Here is a 16,263-nt window from a genome sequence, read left to right on the forward strand (position 1 = left end):
AACTTGTCACTATCCCCTACTTTAAGGTCTTGGATAGTACTTTGCAACAGGGCTCTCTCTCAATATTTTTTATTCCTTCAGATTCAGCCAGTAAACCCGAATCAGGGTGGCATTACTTTGTGGCTAGTCCCATTACTCTGGACTCCCACAGTACACACTGGGGTCGATGCCAGCCCTAGCCGCTCTATTTCACTTGTCAGATCCTTCAAGTAGGCCTTACTGGCCAGTACACTAAGCACATGTGTTATTTCAATAAATTTAAAAGTCCATTTCTAGCCTTAGATCTTCTGTGTTCAGTGGCCACATGTGGTTAGGTAGCATCCCAACTGCACAGCACAGAGAACATTTCCATTATCACAGAAAGTTCTGGACTATACTGATCTACACAACAGGTACCACTAAGAGTGCACCATTCGGGCTTCAACACTTGTCTTCCTCCTATCACATTTTAGGTGATGGTTTGAGCAACTTATAAAGCCAAGTCAAATCTGCTTAGTTTCCTGAATTTCCAAGTTGGGAGACTGATGTAAACGCCTGTAATAACCACTCAGGAGAAGGGTGGGAATGGGCAAGAAGGAAAACCCGTCATTTCTCCCATGGTAATTATGGCTGGAGGGGGTTGGAACCTTTTATTACTTTTCTGCCCATGTCACACCCCTACCCCAAGCTGCTTAGTTGGGCATTCTTTGATCTGGGTCACGTTTCTGGCCTCTTCGCTCACTCCTTCCCTTTAGCCATTTATGGTTGAAATCTTAAGTAATCACTCATTTATCATTTTTGGGCCTTGCTAATGCCCTTCAAAATGTCAGGTCAGTTTAAGAATCGGCTCAAAGGTCACCTGCACCAGCATCTTCCCTTACTCCCCTCGGTGAGCTCCCAAGGCCCTCTACCTGGGGCAGCTTACCTTAGGGTATTCTCTTGATGGGGTTACCTGGACTGGTCTTGCCTCCCACACCAGATGGGCTTCTTGAGGGTAGATGTGGCAGTTGTAAAAGAGCAGTCAGGTCCGATACTCCCCAGATCAAGACTGGTTTAAGATGACAGAAAGTACTGCTGTGAGACTTCCAAAAGCTGGATCATAAAAGGCAACACATCTTAACAGCTGGTTTGTTGAAACATGCAAGCTACACAGGCTGGTAGTCCTTGCATCACCATATCGAAATACTACCCTGAAGCCACAATCTGTGAAGCCCAAACCAGCCTACACAGATTCTGAAACTACAAGCAGAGAGAAATGCCTGGCCAGTCCCTAGTGTTCTAACCTCTTGCTACTCTGGCTCTAGCCACTGTAACTGCAAATGCATCAGATACCGTGAATCTGGATTGCCAAGTAGAGCCTTTCCTAAATTCCCAGTCCACAGAAACCATGAGAGAAATGATTACCATTTGAACCTCTAAGTTTTGGGGTGGTTTGTTCCAGAGCAGTAACTTACAACTGTTTCTGATGCCTCCATTACCCATGTGGGGCTCCAAAAAAGAAGGGAGTTGGTCTAGGAACTTAGGGTTCAACAGTTAGTTTTAAACTTTCCTTGGGGCCAATTTGCTTTTTATGTCCAACTTTAAATGTTATTTAACACAGTGTGAGAAGTTCTAGCTAGAGCAATTAGGAAAAGGGAAAGGAGGAAAGAAAGAAGAAAGAAAGGAAAGAAAGAAAGAAAAGGAAAGAAAAGAAAAGAACTAAGTCCTGAAAGGAAGTAAAGCTATCAGTCTTGGCAGATAATATGACATTATATATAGAAAACCCTAAAGACCAAAAAATGTTGGAACTAATAGATTCCATAAAGTTACAGGACACAAAGTCAGTATACAGCAGTCTTTTGCATTTCTGTACAAACTACCAGAAAGAGAAATTAAGAAAACTATCCCACTTGCAGTGGCATCAGAAAGAACAAAATACCCAGGAATAAATTTAAACAAAGACATGAAAGACCTGTACAATGAAAACTCTGAGATTAACAAAGGAAATTGAAGACAAATAAATGGAAAGATACCACATGTTTACAGATTAGAAGATTATTATTAAAATATTCACACTACCCAAAACAACTTAGAGAATCAGTTCAGTCTCTCAAAATTCTGGTGGCATAATTTAAAACAATCCTAAGGGGTGCCTGGGTGTAGCAGACCAACTCTTGGTTTTGTCTCAGGTCAAGATCTTATGGTTGGGAGACTGAGCCCCTCATCAGGCTCCGTGCTCAGCGTGGGGTCTGCTTAAGACCCTCTCTCTCTGTCCCTCTCCCCACAACCAAATAAATAAATATCAAAATAAGAAAATAAAACAATCCTAAAATGTATGAAACCTCTAAAGACCCCAAATAGCCAACACAACCTTGAGAAAGAACAAAGCTGGAGGCATTATGCTCCCTGATTTCAAACTACATTACAAAGCTATAATAATCAAAACAGTATGCTCTGGATCAATAGAACAGAGAGTTTAGAAATAAAACCGTGGGTGTATGATCAGTTAATTTATGACAAAGGTGGCAAGAATATAATTGAGAAAGGACCATCTCTTCAGTAAATGGTGATGGGAAAATTAGATCACTATTGTAAACCATCACTATTGTAAACCATCACTATTGTAAACCATGTAAACTCAAAATGGATTAAAGACTTGAAACCAATAGGCTGTAAGCTCCTTGATGTCAGTCTTGGGTGATTTTTTGAATCTCACCCCAGAAGCAAAAATAAACAAATGGGACTACATCAAACTAAAAAGCTTCTCTACAGCAAAGGAAACCAACAAAAAAATGAAAAGGCAACCTGGTGAATGGGAGAAAGTATTTGCAAATCGCATCTGCTAAGGGGTTAATATCCAAAATATATTTTAAAACTCCTATAGGGGCACCTGGGTGGCTCAATTAAGCGTCTGCCTTCAGATCAGGTCACGATCCCAGGACCCTGGGATCAAGCCTTGAGTCAGGCTCCCTGCTCAGCCGTGGAGCCTGCTTTTCTGTTTCCCTCTGCCTGCCACTCCCTCTGCTTATGCTCTCCCTGTCAAATAAGTAAATAAAATCTTCAAAAAAAAAAAAAAAAAACTCCTATAACTCAGGACGCCTGGGTGGCTCAGTTGGTTAAGCATCTGCCTTTGGCTCAGGTCATGATCCCAGGGTTCAGCAGGGAGTCTGCTTCTCTCTCTCTCTCTCTCTCTCTCTCTGCCAGCCCCTCTGCTTGTGCTCTCTTGTTCTCTCTCAAATAAAGTCTTTAAAAAAAAAAAAAAAAAACTATAACTCAATACCCAAAACAAACTAAAAACCCAACTAAAAATTAGGGGATCTGAACAGACACGTTTCTAAAGATACACAGATGGCTAACAGATAGATGAACAGTTGCTCACTATCCCTCATCAGGGAAATGCAAATCAAAACCACAATGAGATTAACACCTTGTACCTCTTACAATGGCTGTTGGCAAAAAGACAGCAAGTGTTGGTGAGAATGTGGAGGAAAGACCACCCTTATGCTGTGTTGGTAGGAAAGCACATTGGTGTAGCTACTGTAGAAAATGGTGTGGAGGTTCCTCAGAGGTTTAAAAGTAAAACTACCAGAAAATGTGTATATAGATACATGTGTGTATCTATATATACATATAGATAAATATCTTATGTATTTTGTCTCTCTCTATATTTTTTCATACACACACACTGTCATAATGAAGTACGATTCAGCCATAAAAAAGGATGGAGTATTGCCATTTGTGACTTGGATAGACCTTGAGAGCAAAGAGAGAGACGATTACTGTGTGATCTCAGTTACATGCGGAATCTGAAAACCAAGAACCAACAACCGTGCTCACAGATACAGAAGACCAGTAACAGACCAGTGGTTGTCGGGGGTGAAGAGTGAGGAGGGGGGAGGTAAACTGGGTAAAGGGAGTCAGAAGGTGCAAATGTCCAGTTATAGAAGTCATGGGGCAGTGATGTAGAGCATGGCAAGGACATCAGTAGCGGACGCCCACCCTGTAGACAGTGCCCGGTCAGCCCCCCCCAGCGCTGCAACAAAGGGAACATCGCAATAAGGTGAGTCAAACGAGTTTTCTGGTTTCCCAGAGCATATAAATGTTTACACTAAGTGTGCAACAGCATTATGTCTAAAAAACAGATATACCTGAATTAAAAAATACCAGCCATCATCGGAACTTTTCAGCGAGTTGTAATCTTCTTGCCGGTGGAGGGTCTTGCCCTCAAAGTTGAGGGCTCTGGACTCATCAGGGTGGTGGCTGCTGAAGGCTGGGGCTGCTGGGGCAAGTTCTTAAGACAGTGAAGTCTGCTACATTAGTTGACTCCTCCTTTCACAATTTCTCAGTAGCATTTGATGCTATTTGATAGCGTTTTGCCCACAGAATTTCTTTTGAAAGTGGAGTCCATTCTCTCAAGCCCTGCCACTGCTCGGTCAACTGGGTTTACGCACTCTGTAAATTCTTTGTTGTCACTGCAGCAGGCTGCACAGCATCTCCACCGGAAGCAGATTCCATCTCCAGAAACCACTTTCTTTGCTCATCCATAGGAGCAACTCCTCATCTGTTACAGTTTTATCCTGAGATTAGAGCAATTCAGACACATCTCCAGGCTGCCCTGCTAATTCTAGTTCCCTTGCTATTTCCATCACATCTGCACTTCCTTCCTTCACTGAAGTCTGGAACCCCTCAAAGTCATCTGTGAGGGCTGAAGTCAGCTTCTTCCAAACTGCCATTGCTGTTGCTATTTTGAGCTCTTCCATGAATCATGAATGTTTTGTTTTTATTTAAGTAGGCTCCGTGCCCAGGATGGAGCACAAGGGGCTTGAACTCACAACCCTGAGGTTAAAAGCTAAGCGGAGACTAAGAGTTGGACACTCAACTAAGTGAACCACCCAGGTGCCCCACAAATATTCTTAATGCCATTGGGAGTGGTGAATCCTTTCCAGAAGGTTTATCGATTAACTTTGCCCAGATCCATCAAAGGAATCCCCATCCGTGGCAGCCATACCCTGATGAGATGTATTCCTTAAATAAGACTTGAAAGTTGAAATGACTCCTCGACCCACGGGCTGTGGGGTAGACGGGTGTTAGCAGGCTTGAAAACACCACTCACGTTACTGTACATCTCCGTCAGAGCTCTCGGGTGACCAGGTGCCTTGTCAAGGGCAGCAATATTTTTAAGCTATCTTTGTTCTTTTTGAGAGAGAAAACACATACAGTAGGGAGAGGGAGAAGCAGACTCCCTGCCGAGCAGGGAGCCCGACATGGGGCTCGATCCCAAGACCCTGGGATCATGACCTGAGCTGAAGGCAGATGCTTAATGACTGAGCCAGCCAGGCTCCCCGAGCAGTAGAACTTAAAAAGGAATCTTTTTTCTGAGCAGGACGTCTCAACAGTGGGCTTAAAATTAAGTTCAGCAAGCCATGTTGTAAACAGACGTGCTGTCATCCAGACTTTGTTCCATTTACAGAGCACAGGCAGAGCAGATTCAGCAGAATTCTTAAGGGCCTAGGATTTTCAGAATAGTATGTCAACACGGTTTCAACTTAAAGTCACCAGCTGCCTTCGCCCCGAGCAAGAGAGTCAACCAGTCCTTTTGCAGTTTGAAGCCAGGCATTGACTTCTCTCTCCTTTCTGACTCGGAAAGTTCTAGAAAGCATCTTCTTCCAGTAGAAGGCTGTTTCGTCTTCATCGAAAACCCGTGGCTTAGTGGAGCCACCTTCATGAACGATCTTAGCCCGATCTTCCAGAACTTGCTGCAGCTTCTGCATCAGCACCTGCGGCCTCACCTCGCGCTTTGAGGTTACAGAGACGGCTTCGTTCCCTAAACCTCAGGAAGCAACCCCTGCTAGCTTCCAGCTTTCTCCTGAAGCTTCCTCACCTCTCCCAGCCGTCACCGAACTGAAGGGTTAGGGCCTTGCTCTGGATGAGGCTTTGGCTTAAGGGACTGTTGTGGCTGGTTTGATCTTGTATCCAGACCACTGAAACTTTCTCCATAGCAACAATAGGCTGTTTTGCTTTCTTATCTTTTTCGTGTTCACTTGCGTAGCACTTTTCATTTCTTTCAGGAACTTTCGCATTCACAGCTTGGCTGTTAGGCGTTGAGAAGCCTAGCTCTGGCCTATCTCAGCTTCTGACAGGCCTTTCTCACCCATCTCTAGCTCTGATTGAAAGTGAGAGATGTCTAACTCTTCCTCTCACTTGAGTACACAGAGGCTCCTGCAGGGTATTAATTGGCCTAATTTCAATATGTGTCTCGGGGATAGGGAGGTAGGAAGAGAGGGAGGGAGATGGAGGCATGGATGGGTCAATGGACCAGTCGGAACACAGACCAGTTAGGGTCACCATCTCACGTGGGTGCAGTTCGTAGTGCCCCAAACACAACGGTAACATCAAAGATCACTGATCACAGATCACTGCAACAAAAAAGTTTGAAATACTACGAGTATTACCACAAGATGACAGAGACGCAAAGTGAGCAAATGCTATTGGAAAAGTGGTGCCAAGAGACTTGTGTGATGCAGGATTGCCACAAACCTTTGTAACAACACATTATCTGTGAAGCGCAATAAAACAAAGTATGTTCATGCTATATATATGCCTATACTGTGTATTTGAAAGCTGCTGCAAGAGTAGATCATACGCATTCTCGTAACAAGAAAGAATAGTTCTGTATGTACGGTGATGGTTCTTTTACTGTGGTGATCATTTTGCAATATATATAAATGTAATACATTAATGCTCCCTATTATCAAAAAAATTGTTACTGTTAGGAAATTCATTAGATGCCTTAAGAAGTTACATGACCTTCAAAAAGCAAGCAGTGCAACAAAATCTCTTCTAGAAAGGGATTTTAAAGTTAATTAAGAAAACAAAATGCAAAAATGTTAGGCTTTCCACAGAGAAATATATTTATTTTTTCTTTAGAATTTGGCTCAGAACAGTAACATAAAAATATTTACATTAAAATAAATATGTGATTATTTAAGCATATGTAATAATTACGTTGGAATATATTAGCCTTTTCGTGAATTTAATAAAAACTAAGATTTGGTTTTAGATTTAGTACCATCCTTCCAAATATTTGGTATAAAACTTGGTAGCAATGCACCTATCTAGTGGACAGGGCAGTCAGAGATGTCGCCAAGGGACAACCAATGCCCTTCACAGTCCGCTACCTCCACCGGGGCGCTGATGGCCAAGCGACCAGCTTCCTTCCTGGGAATCACTGAGGAATTTTTCAACAATAACCAGGATGTGGAGATTATTTCAGGGCTGGTGGAATTCTAAGAATCAGCCAACCTATCTTTTCACATTAACCACCAGAAAGGAAGTGGCAATATAGATTCTTTCACTTTATTTTGTATGCTAACACCAAAACAATGCAAACCTTCAGGTTTTCCTAAAATTAAAATCTGAAAAACATGCATATGCTTTTTTAGATCATCTAAAAGTACCCATAAAAACCTGTCACTGGACCAAATACTGCATTGGCAAAATGTCTACAGCATAGAGGAATATTTGATTAAGTTTATCACTGAAGGACAGCATCAAAGACAAATTGAGTCAGTCTTACTGAAGCTGTTGGTAGTATGAAGTAAATCAAGATATATTCACATTTTGCAAGTTTCTTATCTGAGAGGTTGTGTGGCATAGCAGAAAAGCACAGAGGGACCTGGGATCAAACCCTGTTTCTAAGACTCACTAGCCACAAGGCTTTAGGTAATCACTGCAGCACATCAGGACTTAGTTTGGGGCTGTATAAAATGGAAATGAGGACATCTACCTCCCAGGTTGTACGAATTAGGAATAATGTATATGAAGCACCTAGTTCAGAGCCCGGCATCCAGTAGGCACTTAACAAATGGAGGGTCTTAGTATTTCTTCTAGGTTAAAATTGATAGTAAGAACCTTGGCCTTTGTATCCTGACACCAGTGAAAGCACAGGATCTTATTTAGCCAGAATCCAGATTCACAGATACGAGCTCCACAAGTACTCGCTTAATGGATACTCCCAAGGTCATACCCAACATTAGCAGGAAAGGTTATTGAAGGGAGAGGTATCTGTCGGTCGCAAAGATCCTTTGGGGATGGTTAATCTCCTTGCACAGGCTGTAAGTCCTAGTGGCTTCTCAGCTGTCCTTAAGAAGATAAGGACAAGATCAAGAAGGTGACTCATTCAGATCCCTAAAGTTGCTCAAGATTCTGCAAGGGTCATAAATAACAGCATTAAGCAAACAACATTTGGGGATGACAGAGGTGTCCAATGTCTTGACTGCAGTGATGGTTTCACAGGGGTATACATATGTCAAAGCTTATCAAATTGTACACTTTTAAAAATACCTCAGGAAAGCGGTTTTTAAAAAAAGTTTACTCAAGCCTTTCACAGTGAGATTTCCTTCTGTTTCCTGACCGGATCCCTTTCTGCAATCGGAGTTTAGGGCCAGAGGAGGAAGGATGAACGATCTAAACTCCAGTCTTGAGGCCCCGCCTCAGGCAAGGCCTGTAGGTCTACGTGGTCCGTCTAGTAGCAGAGCCCTGAGGCGTCCTTGTCTACTGTCACAGCAACTTTGGCACAGAAGATTGTGACTGGTGCTTAGAGGGTTTGAGCTGAAATGACCCCAGAAGGAGCAGCATCTACAAAAATGGGGGTTGGGAAAGGTGGCTTCGGAAGAGGAGACTAAAAGCAAAAATTTAACTGCCGAAGTCACCTGCCAAATACCAAATTTAAATACCAAATCTGCTTTTTAAGAAATGCTCGTCTAAAAGACAACCTGATTCCACGAAGAAGCTTAGAGTCTCGGTCCGGGTGCACCCCTGGGAGGCCTAGCAGATCCTGCGAGTCGTGTAGTCCAGAACCATGCTGGCAGCACCGAGCAGCGCAGGGTCCACCAAATCCGACACCACCACGTCTACATCCTGAACCGAGGACAAGGCTTGCTGGCGGATGACGTCTTTGACGATGTGGATGTAGTGACTGGCTAGGACTCCAGAGAGGATCACAAGGGAAGGATTTATGGTGTGGAGGATGTTCACAACCCCAAGACCCAAAGCCGTTCCAGCTACAAGAAAACAAAAAAAAGAAAGTAAATCTTGAGAGCCAAATCAAGCCTGGGTGGCTCAGGTCAGGACTGGGCTCCAGCCAGCGCTGGGCTCCTTGCTCAGTGGGGAGTCTGTCTGTCCTGCCTGTACAGCTAGCTGGCTGTACTCCCCCTGCTAGTACACTCTTTCTCTCTAATAAATAGAATATTTAAGAAACAAAACAAACAAACAAAAAAACCCACCATAACAAAAAACCCACCAGAGCATGGTAGAAAAGAGTCAGCAGCCTGGAATACTTAGTACCTTCTCACTATGTAACAGAAAAGTGGTGGTTGTAAAGAGATGTGTGATTTTTTTTTTTTTAACTTTTTAAGGATTTTGTTTATTTGACAGAGAGACGAGAGAGTAAATACAAACAGGGGAAGTGGGAGAGGGAGAAGCAGGCCTCCCACCAAGCAGGGAGCCCAATGTGGGGCTTAATCCCAGGGCCCCAGGACCATGACCTAAGCCAAAGGCAGATGCTTAATGACTGAGCCACCCAGGCGCCCCATGATTTATTCTTAGTATGAGAAAATGATGTTATGCTTTAAAATTTTAAAAGCTAGGTATTAAAAAATAAAAGCTAGGTATACTATATACTATACCATATGATCTCTACTATGTTTAAAAAAAAAAAAAGGAAAGACTGGAAGGAAATGTTAATAGTTCATCTCTGAATGGTTAAAACTTGAAGTGATACTTTTTCTTACTCTCCTATAAGATGGACAAGTAGTTTATTCATAGTCGTAAAATGAAACAAAAAACCTGTTTAATAACGGCAGTGCTGCCAAATACCTCGAACGCCATTCCCTTTTTCTCTCTCAGAAAGCAGGAAAACACCTTCGAACACACGTTCCAGAGCGCTGGTCCCGAGGGAAGCTGGTGTGTGCGGGAACCCTGGGCAGGCCGAGGGCCCGCCCATGGCAGGGCTGCCCGGACCAGAGCCACACCCTCACCTGTTCTCAAGATGCTCTGGGCCTTGACGTTGCCAAGTTTCGCAGCTTGGATGAGATGGGCCGCGCTCACGGCCTCGTCTTTCGGCACTGACATCCCTTCCACCAAGAGCAGGTCCTCTGAGCAGCGGGGAGAAGCAGCAGTCATTAGCGAGCTGTGGCAGCCCTGCAGGGGGCCGGGCTGAGAAGTCCACCTGCACCTGCGGTCAGCAAGCCCTCCCACCAGAGCCTCCTAGCCAGCCCTCGAGCTTCCGACTTCTCACTTCCTCATGCAACAGAGACTCGTCTATTTCTCTCCTTCCTTGATCCATCCCAGGTGCACGTCCCGTCACTTGCAGACCCCCCCACCCGCCCCCGCCATTCTAGGGCACCGCCTAAAGCACTGACATGAACAGGGGTTCAGTCGCCAGCTCGGCCATGACCCGCGGCACCGCCCCATCCAGGTCGCATCACTTCTGGAGCCTTCTCTAGAAAATGGGGGTAACACCACATACCCTAGCAGGATTATTTGAGGAACTATATGAGACCATGGACAAAAAAGAGCTCAGGCAAAAAGAGAGCCAGAGTCAGTGCTCACTCAACAGTAAGTAGGCCCACTATCTGCAGTCCTTGTCTTTCCCGCCCCGCACTCTGCCTGTCATGGACCCAGGTCCATCTCCCTCCTCATCTGCTATCATGCTTGGGCTCTGATGAGAGCAAACCCCAACACGCAGGCTGCTATCCCGCCCACCCCCACCCTGGGGTCTCCTCACAGCTGCCCTGCCAGCTCTCTCCCATTCCCCCTCAGGACTCTTCTCAGTTTCCACCACCTCAAACCTTCTACCCCGTCCCCACCATCACGCGATCTCCAGACTGCGCACCTCTCCGAGAGAGGACCCCACGAGGCAGGGGTTCCATTCCTTTCCTGCCCCTGCCTAAAAAGACATTTGTATCTGCACACCTTCACGCTCCCTCTCCGTCTCTCAGGCCCGCCGCCCGGGCCTTGCAGCTCATCCCCCCGGCTCCTCAGGAGCCTTGCGGTGCGGACTCAAGCGCCCCTTCTCTCCTGCTTTCTCCAACTTCACTTGCATCCCTGCCGCCTGTAGGCGCTCAGTCTCCCTGTCCTCAAAGCACTTCTTCCCTCTCCCTCAGTGTAGTCAGGCTTCTGTTCCCTATACTGAATTCACTGAATTCGCTCTTTCTTAAGACATGAATTTGCCCCCAGGGGAACAAAAACTGGTTTCTGAGACAAAAGAGAAAAAAAAAAGCTTACTCTTTTTATACAAATAGTACATAAGCACAAACAGATAAGCAGTGGATCTGCGGCACTGAAGCAGCATGTGTGGGGGCCATGATTAGGGGGAAAATGTCTGAACAGGCCCCTAAGGGAGGCTAATGATAAAAATGAAGTTGAAAAACAAAGTTTTTCAGGGTTTCAAATGATGTCCTCAGGGCCAAAGCCAATAGGACTCCTCTGATTTCCTCTTACTCATAAGCGGCGCTTGACATTCCAACTACCCCCCCCCCTTGAAACTCTCCCTTCGGCTTCTGTGATTTTACCTTTTCCTGGTTTTCCTTTCCGCCTGTTAAATGCTGTTTTACAGGATTCCACCCCGGACTCTTGCCTCCCTCCAAATCTCATGCAGAGGTTTAACTGACACCTCAGTGCTAATGATTCCCAAATCCCCACCTCTAGCCCAGTCCTCTCTCCTGAGCACCAGGGCCCCACAGCCAGCTGCCGCCTGAACATCTCCAGCAACGTGCCACAGCCACCCAACCATCCCCTTCTGCCACAGCTGGTTTCTCCTCCTATATTCCCACCCCATCCGACCAGAAAACCAGAAGTCAATCTAGAATGGCACCATCTAAAGCTACTCCACTCAACTAGTAATTTTCTCCCCAAAAACAAAGAGCTGTTTCGTGAAGAGTGTAAAATTCAGATATGACCACGGTTTTCCCCCCAGAAGTTCTCAATGTCTTCTCCATTGGCTGCTGGTCTTGGCCTCCCATCTTAAACATTTGACCCTATGTTGCCCTTTATGATCCTATAGCACTGTTTCCCAGGCTTGAGAGCATCCTGGGCTCATCCCAACTTGCCCCGCTAATTCTATTTAGCCTCTCTCAACCCCAGAGAGCACCCTAACACTCCCTTCCCTGTATGAAGAGGGCAAGGAGGGAACACTGGTGTCCTTATGTGCATCTACATTCCCAGGCCAGCATTCTCAGCACACCTGATGCTGACTGTAAATGACTGTAAATTGCTTTAGACCAGAAACCATCCTGACTTTTATAACATGTCCAGAAACAACTAATTCAAATAGACTTCTTGACGCTCACAACTGTAATGTGTTAATCCACTTAGTGCTTGGGCTAGGGGCTGAGGAGACAACAGTCAAATCTTCCCCGCTGTCCGGAGCGCAAGACCCTTGTCCATCCCCACATGGAGTGGAAAGTGTTAAGATGGGTCAGACTAAGGGGATTTCAGAGCTTGGGCATGAGGAAGCCCCAACTTTCCTCCAGAAAGCAAGAAGGGTAGAAGTTCTGGCTTCAGTATCCAGCTCTTTCTGGAACATCTACTTTGAAATACTTGTCTACTGTTTAACTATTTAATTCCTCAGGCGAAAGAAACCAACCATCATGTAGCTTCTTTGCTTCCCTCTGCAAGGCCATTCCAGAGGCGTAGGCTTCAATACATCCACGACCTCCACAGGAACAATCAGGCCCATCCAGAGACACAACAAGGTGGCCAAGTTCTGCAGCACAGAAGGAGCTTCCGTGGATCAGCTCGTGCTGATGGATGATCCCCCCGCCGATCCCTGCAGCGAGAGAACAGTCACTGAGGTGGCTCTCAGCTCACACAGGAAGCTGGGATACAAGCAACGCTTCGTCCGTTTAGCAGTGTGGCACGTGGGGTTCTTTCCTAAGTAGCTGACATTTAACTAAGTACCAGCATTTCACCTGGAAGCATTCTGGAGGGAAATGCTTTAAGCAGATCCCCAACCCTAACCCTAATGCCGCAACCCTGTGTTGCATCTACTTGGCTCGCGGTGGTTTCAACGACAGCTGTGGGGAACAGACCCATGTAGGCTCAGACTCACTGTGTGACAAGTATGCCACCCGTGAGAGTGACTCACGGCCTGTCTCCTCACCGAGGCCATCTCTAACAATAGAGAGTCTCATCACCCATGAGAGCACAGGATGTCCTCAACCAAGCAAGACAAGAGCCAGCAGAGTCTAGTGGACGATTCTGCATGGTCTTCTGCAGACTTCTTGGGAGGTTCTGGTAGATTTCAGCCCCCACTGCCCTCAAGACAACCTGGATAATGGCTTTCCACCTACTCTGTTCTCTTCCCACTCCTTCATTCCTGCTTCTCAGGATCACCTCCTACATAAAATACCCTAAGTCCTCATCTTGGGCTCTGGTGTAGGGGAAACCCAAGAGAAGACCATCTTTCCAAAATATATCATGTACCACCCTGTTTCTCAAACAAAGCATACAAAATATGATTTTGCCTCTTCTTAATGCACGTCTAAAAATCTGTGACTCAGTGATTATGAATATCAATGACTCTCTTGTTTCATGGAGTTTAGGAGTCATTAAGGAGGAAAGCCTGAGAAGGCCCTGCTTTCTTATCCTGCCATCAGTTACTTCCCATGGCACCTACTCTTCAACTCCTCCCCTCTAATCTGCAGACTGTCCGCTCTGACAGAACATCTAGGAAATGATATGCAACCTTGCTAAAACTGTGTCTGAGACTAGGAGAAGGGCTTGAGCTTCCAGGGGAGGTAGAGAGGAGAGTTGAAGAGCACACACATTTTGAGGTTAGACCTATCTGGGATCACATGGTGGCTCAACCACCTACTGGCTGAGTCTTTCCTCATTTGGAAAACAAAGCAGGACATAAGCAAAAATGGGGGAGTAGGCAGCTCCAGAAGTCCATCCCTACACTAAAGCAATGAATAAATCAGCAAAAACTGTCAGAACCAATTTTTTTGGAACTCTGGAAACTAACAAGTTTGTAACAAAAAGAGGAATGCTTAATCAAGGGAAAAAAAAACAGCTGAATTTTAATAAGAAGGCTTTCTGACACTTTCTGATCCCAAAACCTGCTCCCCTGTTTGGTAGCCCTGAACCAGCCCACATTCTCAGCAAAGATGGCAGTACTGGAGTAAGCAAGACAAACTCTATTTTCAAAAAACTGTTCTAGTTTGTTTTCACCTCCTTGGCAGCTCCTAGAGGACCAGCTCAAAGAGTTTGTTATGTTATCTACCACAGAACTGGAGGGGGCTACCTGGGGCAGGGGTGGGGAGTGGGGGAGTGTTGTCAAAGACATTTAAAGGAAAAATCTGTTTATTAGTCTCTGCTGCCCAGGACAACAGCTGCTAGTTGAGGCAAATATTATACTAACCAAAAAGACTGGGAAGAGAAGCTGGGAAGGAGAAGCTTCAGGGAGTAAGGGCTCTGAATAGCTCTGACAAGTCCCTGGGAGTCTGAGGTCCACATGCATACCCAGGGCAGGGCACACGCTTAGGAAAGCCTAGGAGGGCCCTATGCACTCACACAGGGCTCCCCTTCTGGCTCTACTCAAGCAGGAGGTGGAGACTGAAGCAGACTTACAAGCTCCCTGGAGGACACTGAGGGCATGCCCCAACACACACTCGAACTCCCAAAGTGACCTTCACTTACTCCACTCACCTGTGCCTGTGATAAGTGTCACAAAGTTTTCCAGGCCCTTTCCTTGGCCAAATTTCCTTTCTGCCAGGGCAGCACAATTGCCATCGTTGTCCACCCACACAGGGAGATGCAAGGTGTCAGAGAGCGGGCTCCTGAGGTCCACAGAGTTCCACTCTTGAATCAGTTTGGTTGAATGCAGCACAACTCCTTCCCGAGGATTTACACGGCCGCCCGTAGAAATACCTGAGCTCCACCACACACACCAGGAAAACAATTCTCACAAGCAATCTTAGAAAAAAGTGTGCCCACTTTCTGGGTTTCAAACACAAATTAATTCACCCAAAATCTCCTAAGACAAATATTACCAAAGACTGCAAGGAAATGTCAGGCAATTCTGAGCTACATCTGCAGCTCCCCACCACTATACCCATAATGATGGCTGCTGTTCCAGAAAGTCCCCATGCTTGGGACCCACAGACAGGACCTGGAGCCACATACACAGGGCAGTGACCTGATGGGTCATTCATGCATCAGAACTCAGTAAACTCTGTATCAAAATGAACATTTCTTGAATATGCAATTCACAAGCTCACCTACTCCCAAAATTCTGCAGTTCAGTTTTACAGCTTCTGCCGCAGCTTCTACACACATCTGTAGGATTAAATTAATCCTCTCTTCATAGGTTTTAGGATTGAACTGAGTATACTTCTTAACAATTTCACCCTAAAAGAGAAAACAAACAACCCCTATCTCACTGATCTTACCTAAGGAGCGTCCTGTGAATTTTCTGACCTCTTTCATGCTGAATCAGGCTTCGCTACAGGACGGAGAGGCCTGCAGACCCTGCTGAGTGCTCAGAGGGGAGCCGCTCCCACGTGGGCCAGCCCTGGGGTCCACCCCAGCCGTCTTGGGGAAGCCATCCCCAGGAGTGGCAGCTCCAAAACAAACCCCAAGTGAATGCTGGCTCATCTCAATCTTCGTGAGAAGGTCATAGTTTACTCTTTCGGGGTGACCAAATTTCCTTGCTTAAAAACTAAGGCAGTTTGGGACGCCTGGGTGGCTCAGTTGGTTAAGCGGCTGCCTTCACCTCAGGTCGTGATCCCAGCGTCCTGGGATCGAGCCCCACATTGGGCTCCTTGCTCAGCGGGGGGCCTGCTTCTTTCTCTGCCTCTGCCTGCCACTCTGCCTGTGCTCGCTCTCCCTCTCTCTAATAAATAAATGAAATCTTAAAAAAAAAAAAAAAAAAAACTAAGGCAGTTAAATAAATATGCTAAGGAGGTTAAGCTTTAATCACCCATAAAGGAAAGCCGTAAGAGCAGGGTTCTACGATGTTTACATTACCACGCTTTGTGGGCAGCCCTCTCAGGCCCCCTCCCTCCCTAGGAGCTTTGTACTATCACTTTGCTGTTGCTCAATAAACTTTACTTTGCTGCCCGCCCCCACAAAATAAATTACTGTGGTTTGTGATATGTTTTAATACTATGTCAAGGAGAGTCTCTCCTAAATTATTTTTTTTTAAGATTTTATTTATTTGTTGACAGACAGAGATCACAAGTAGTCAGAGAAGCAGGCAGAGAGAGAGAGGAGGAAGCAGGCTCCCTATGGAGCAGAGACCCC

The 16,263-nt window shown here is 45.7% G+C and overlaps 1 protein-coding gene across 3 annotated transcripts in view; it reads right to left on the minus strand.

Moving 5' to 3' along the window:
* Nucleotides 1–7,298: 7,298 nt before the first annotated feature.
* GNE (glucosamine (UDP-N-acetyl)-2-epimerase/N-acetylmannosamine kinase) overlaps nucleotides 7,299–16,263 on the minus strand; it is a 33,573-nt gene continuing 24,608 nt past the window's right edge. For all 3 annotated transcript variants that reach the window (XM_032860585.1, XM_032860583.1, XM_032860584.1), the window contains exons 8-12: nucleotides 15,240–15,369; nucleotides 14,668–14,889; nucleotides 12,605–12,787; nucleotides 9,996–10,112; nucleotides 7,299–9,020 (exon numbers count right to left, since the gene is read on the minus strand). In XM_032860585.1, the coding sequence (XP_032716476.1) occupies nucleotides 8,785–9,020; nucleotides 9,996–10,112; nucleotides 12,605–12,787; nucleotides 14,668–14,889; nucleotides 15,240–15,369 (888 nt within the window). In that variant the 3' untranslated portion in view covers nucleotides 7,299–8,784. The remainder of the gene's footprint in view (nucleotides 9,021–9,995; nucleotides 10,113–12,604; nucleotides 12,788–14,667; nucleotides 14,890–15,239; nucleotides 15,370–16,263) is intronic.

The sequence above is a fragment of the Lontra canadensis genome, unplaced genomic scaffold (assembly GCF_010015895.1).
Source record: "Lontra canadensis isolate GAN:19392208 unplaced genomic scaffold, GSC_riverotter_1.0 scaffold19, whole genome shotgun sequence".
Lineage (NCBI taxonomy): Eukaryota > Metazoa > Chordata > Mammalia > Carnivora > Mustelidae > Lontra > Lontra canadensis.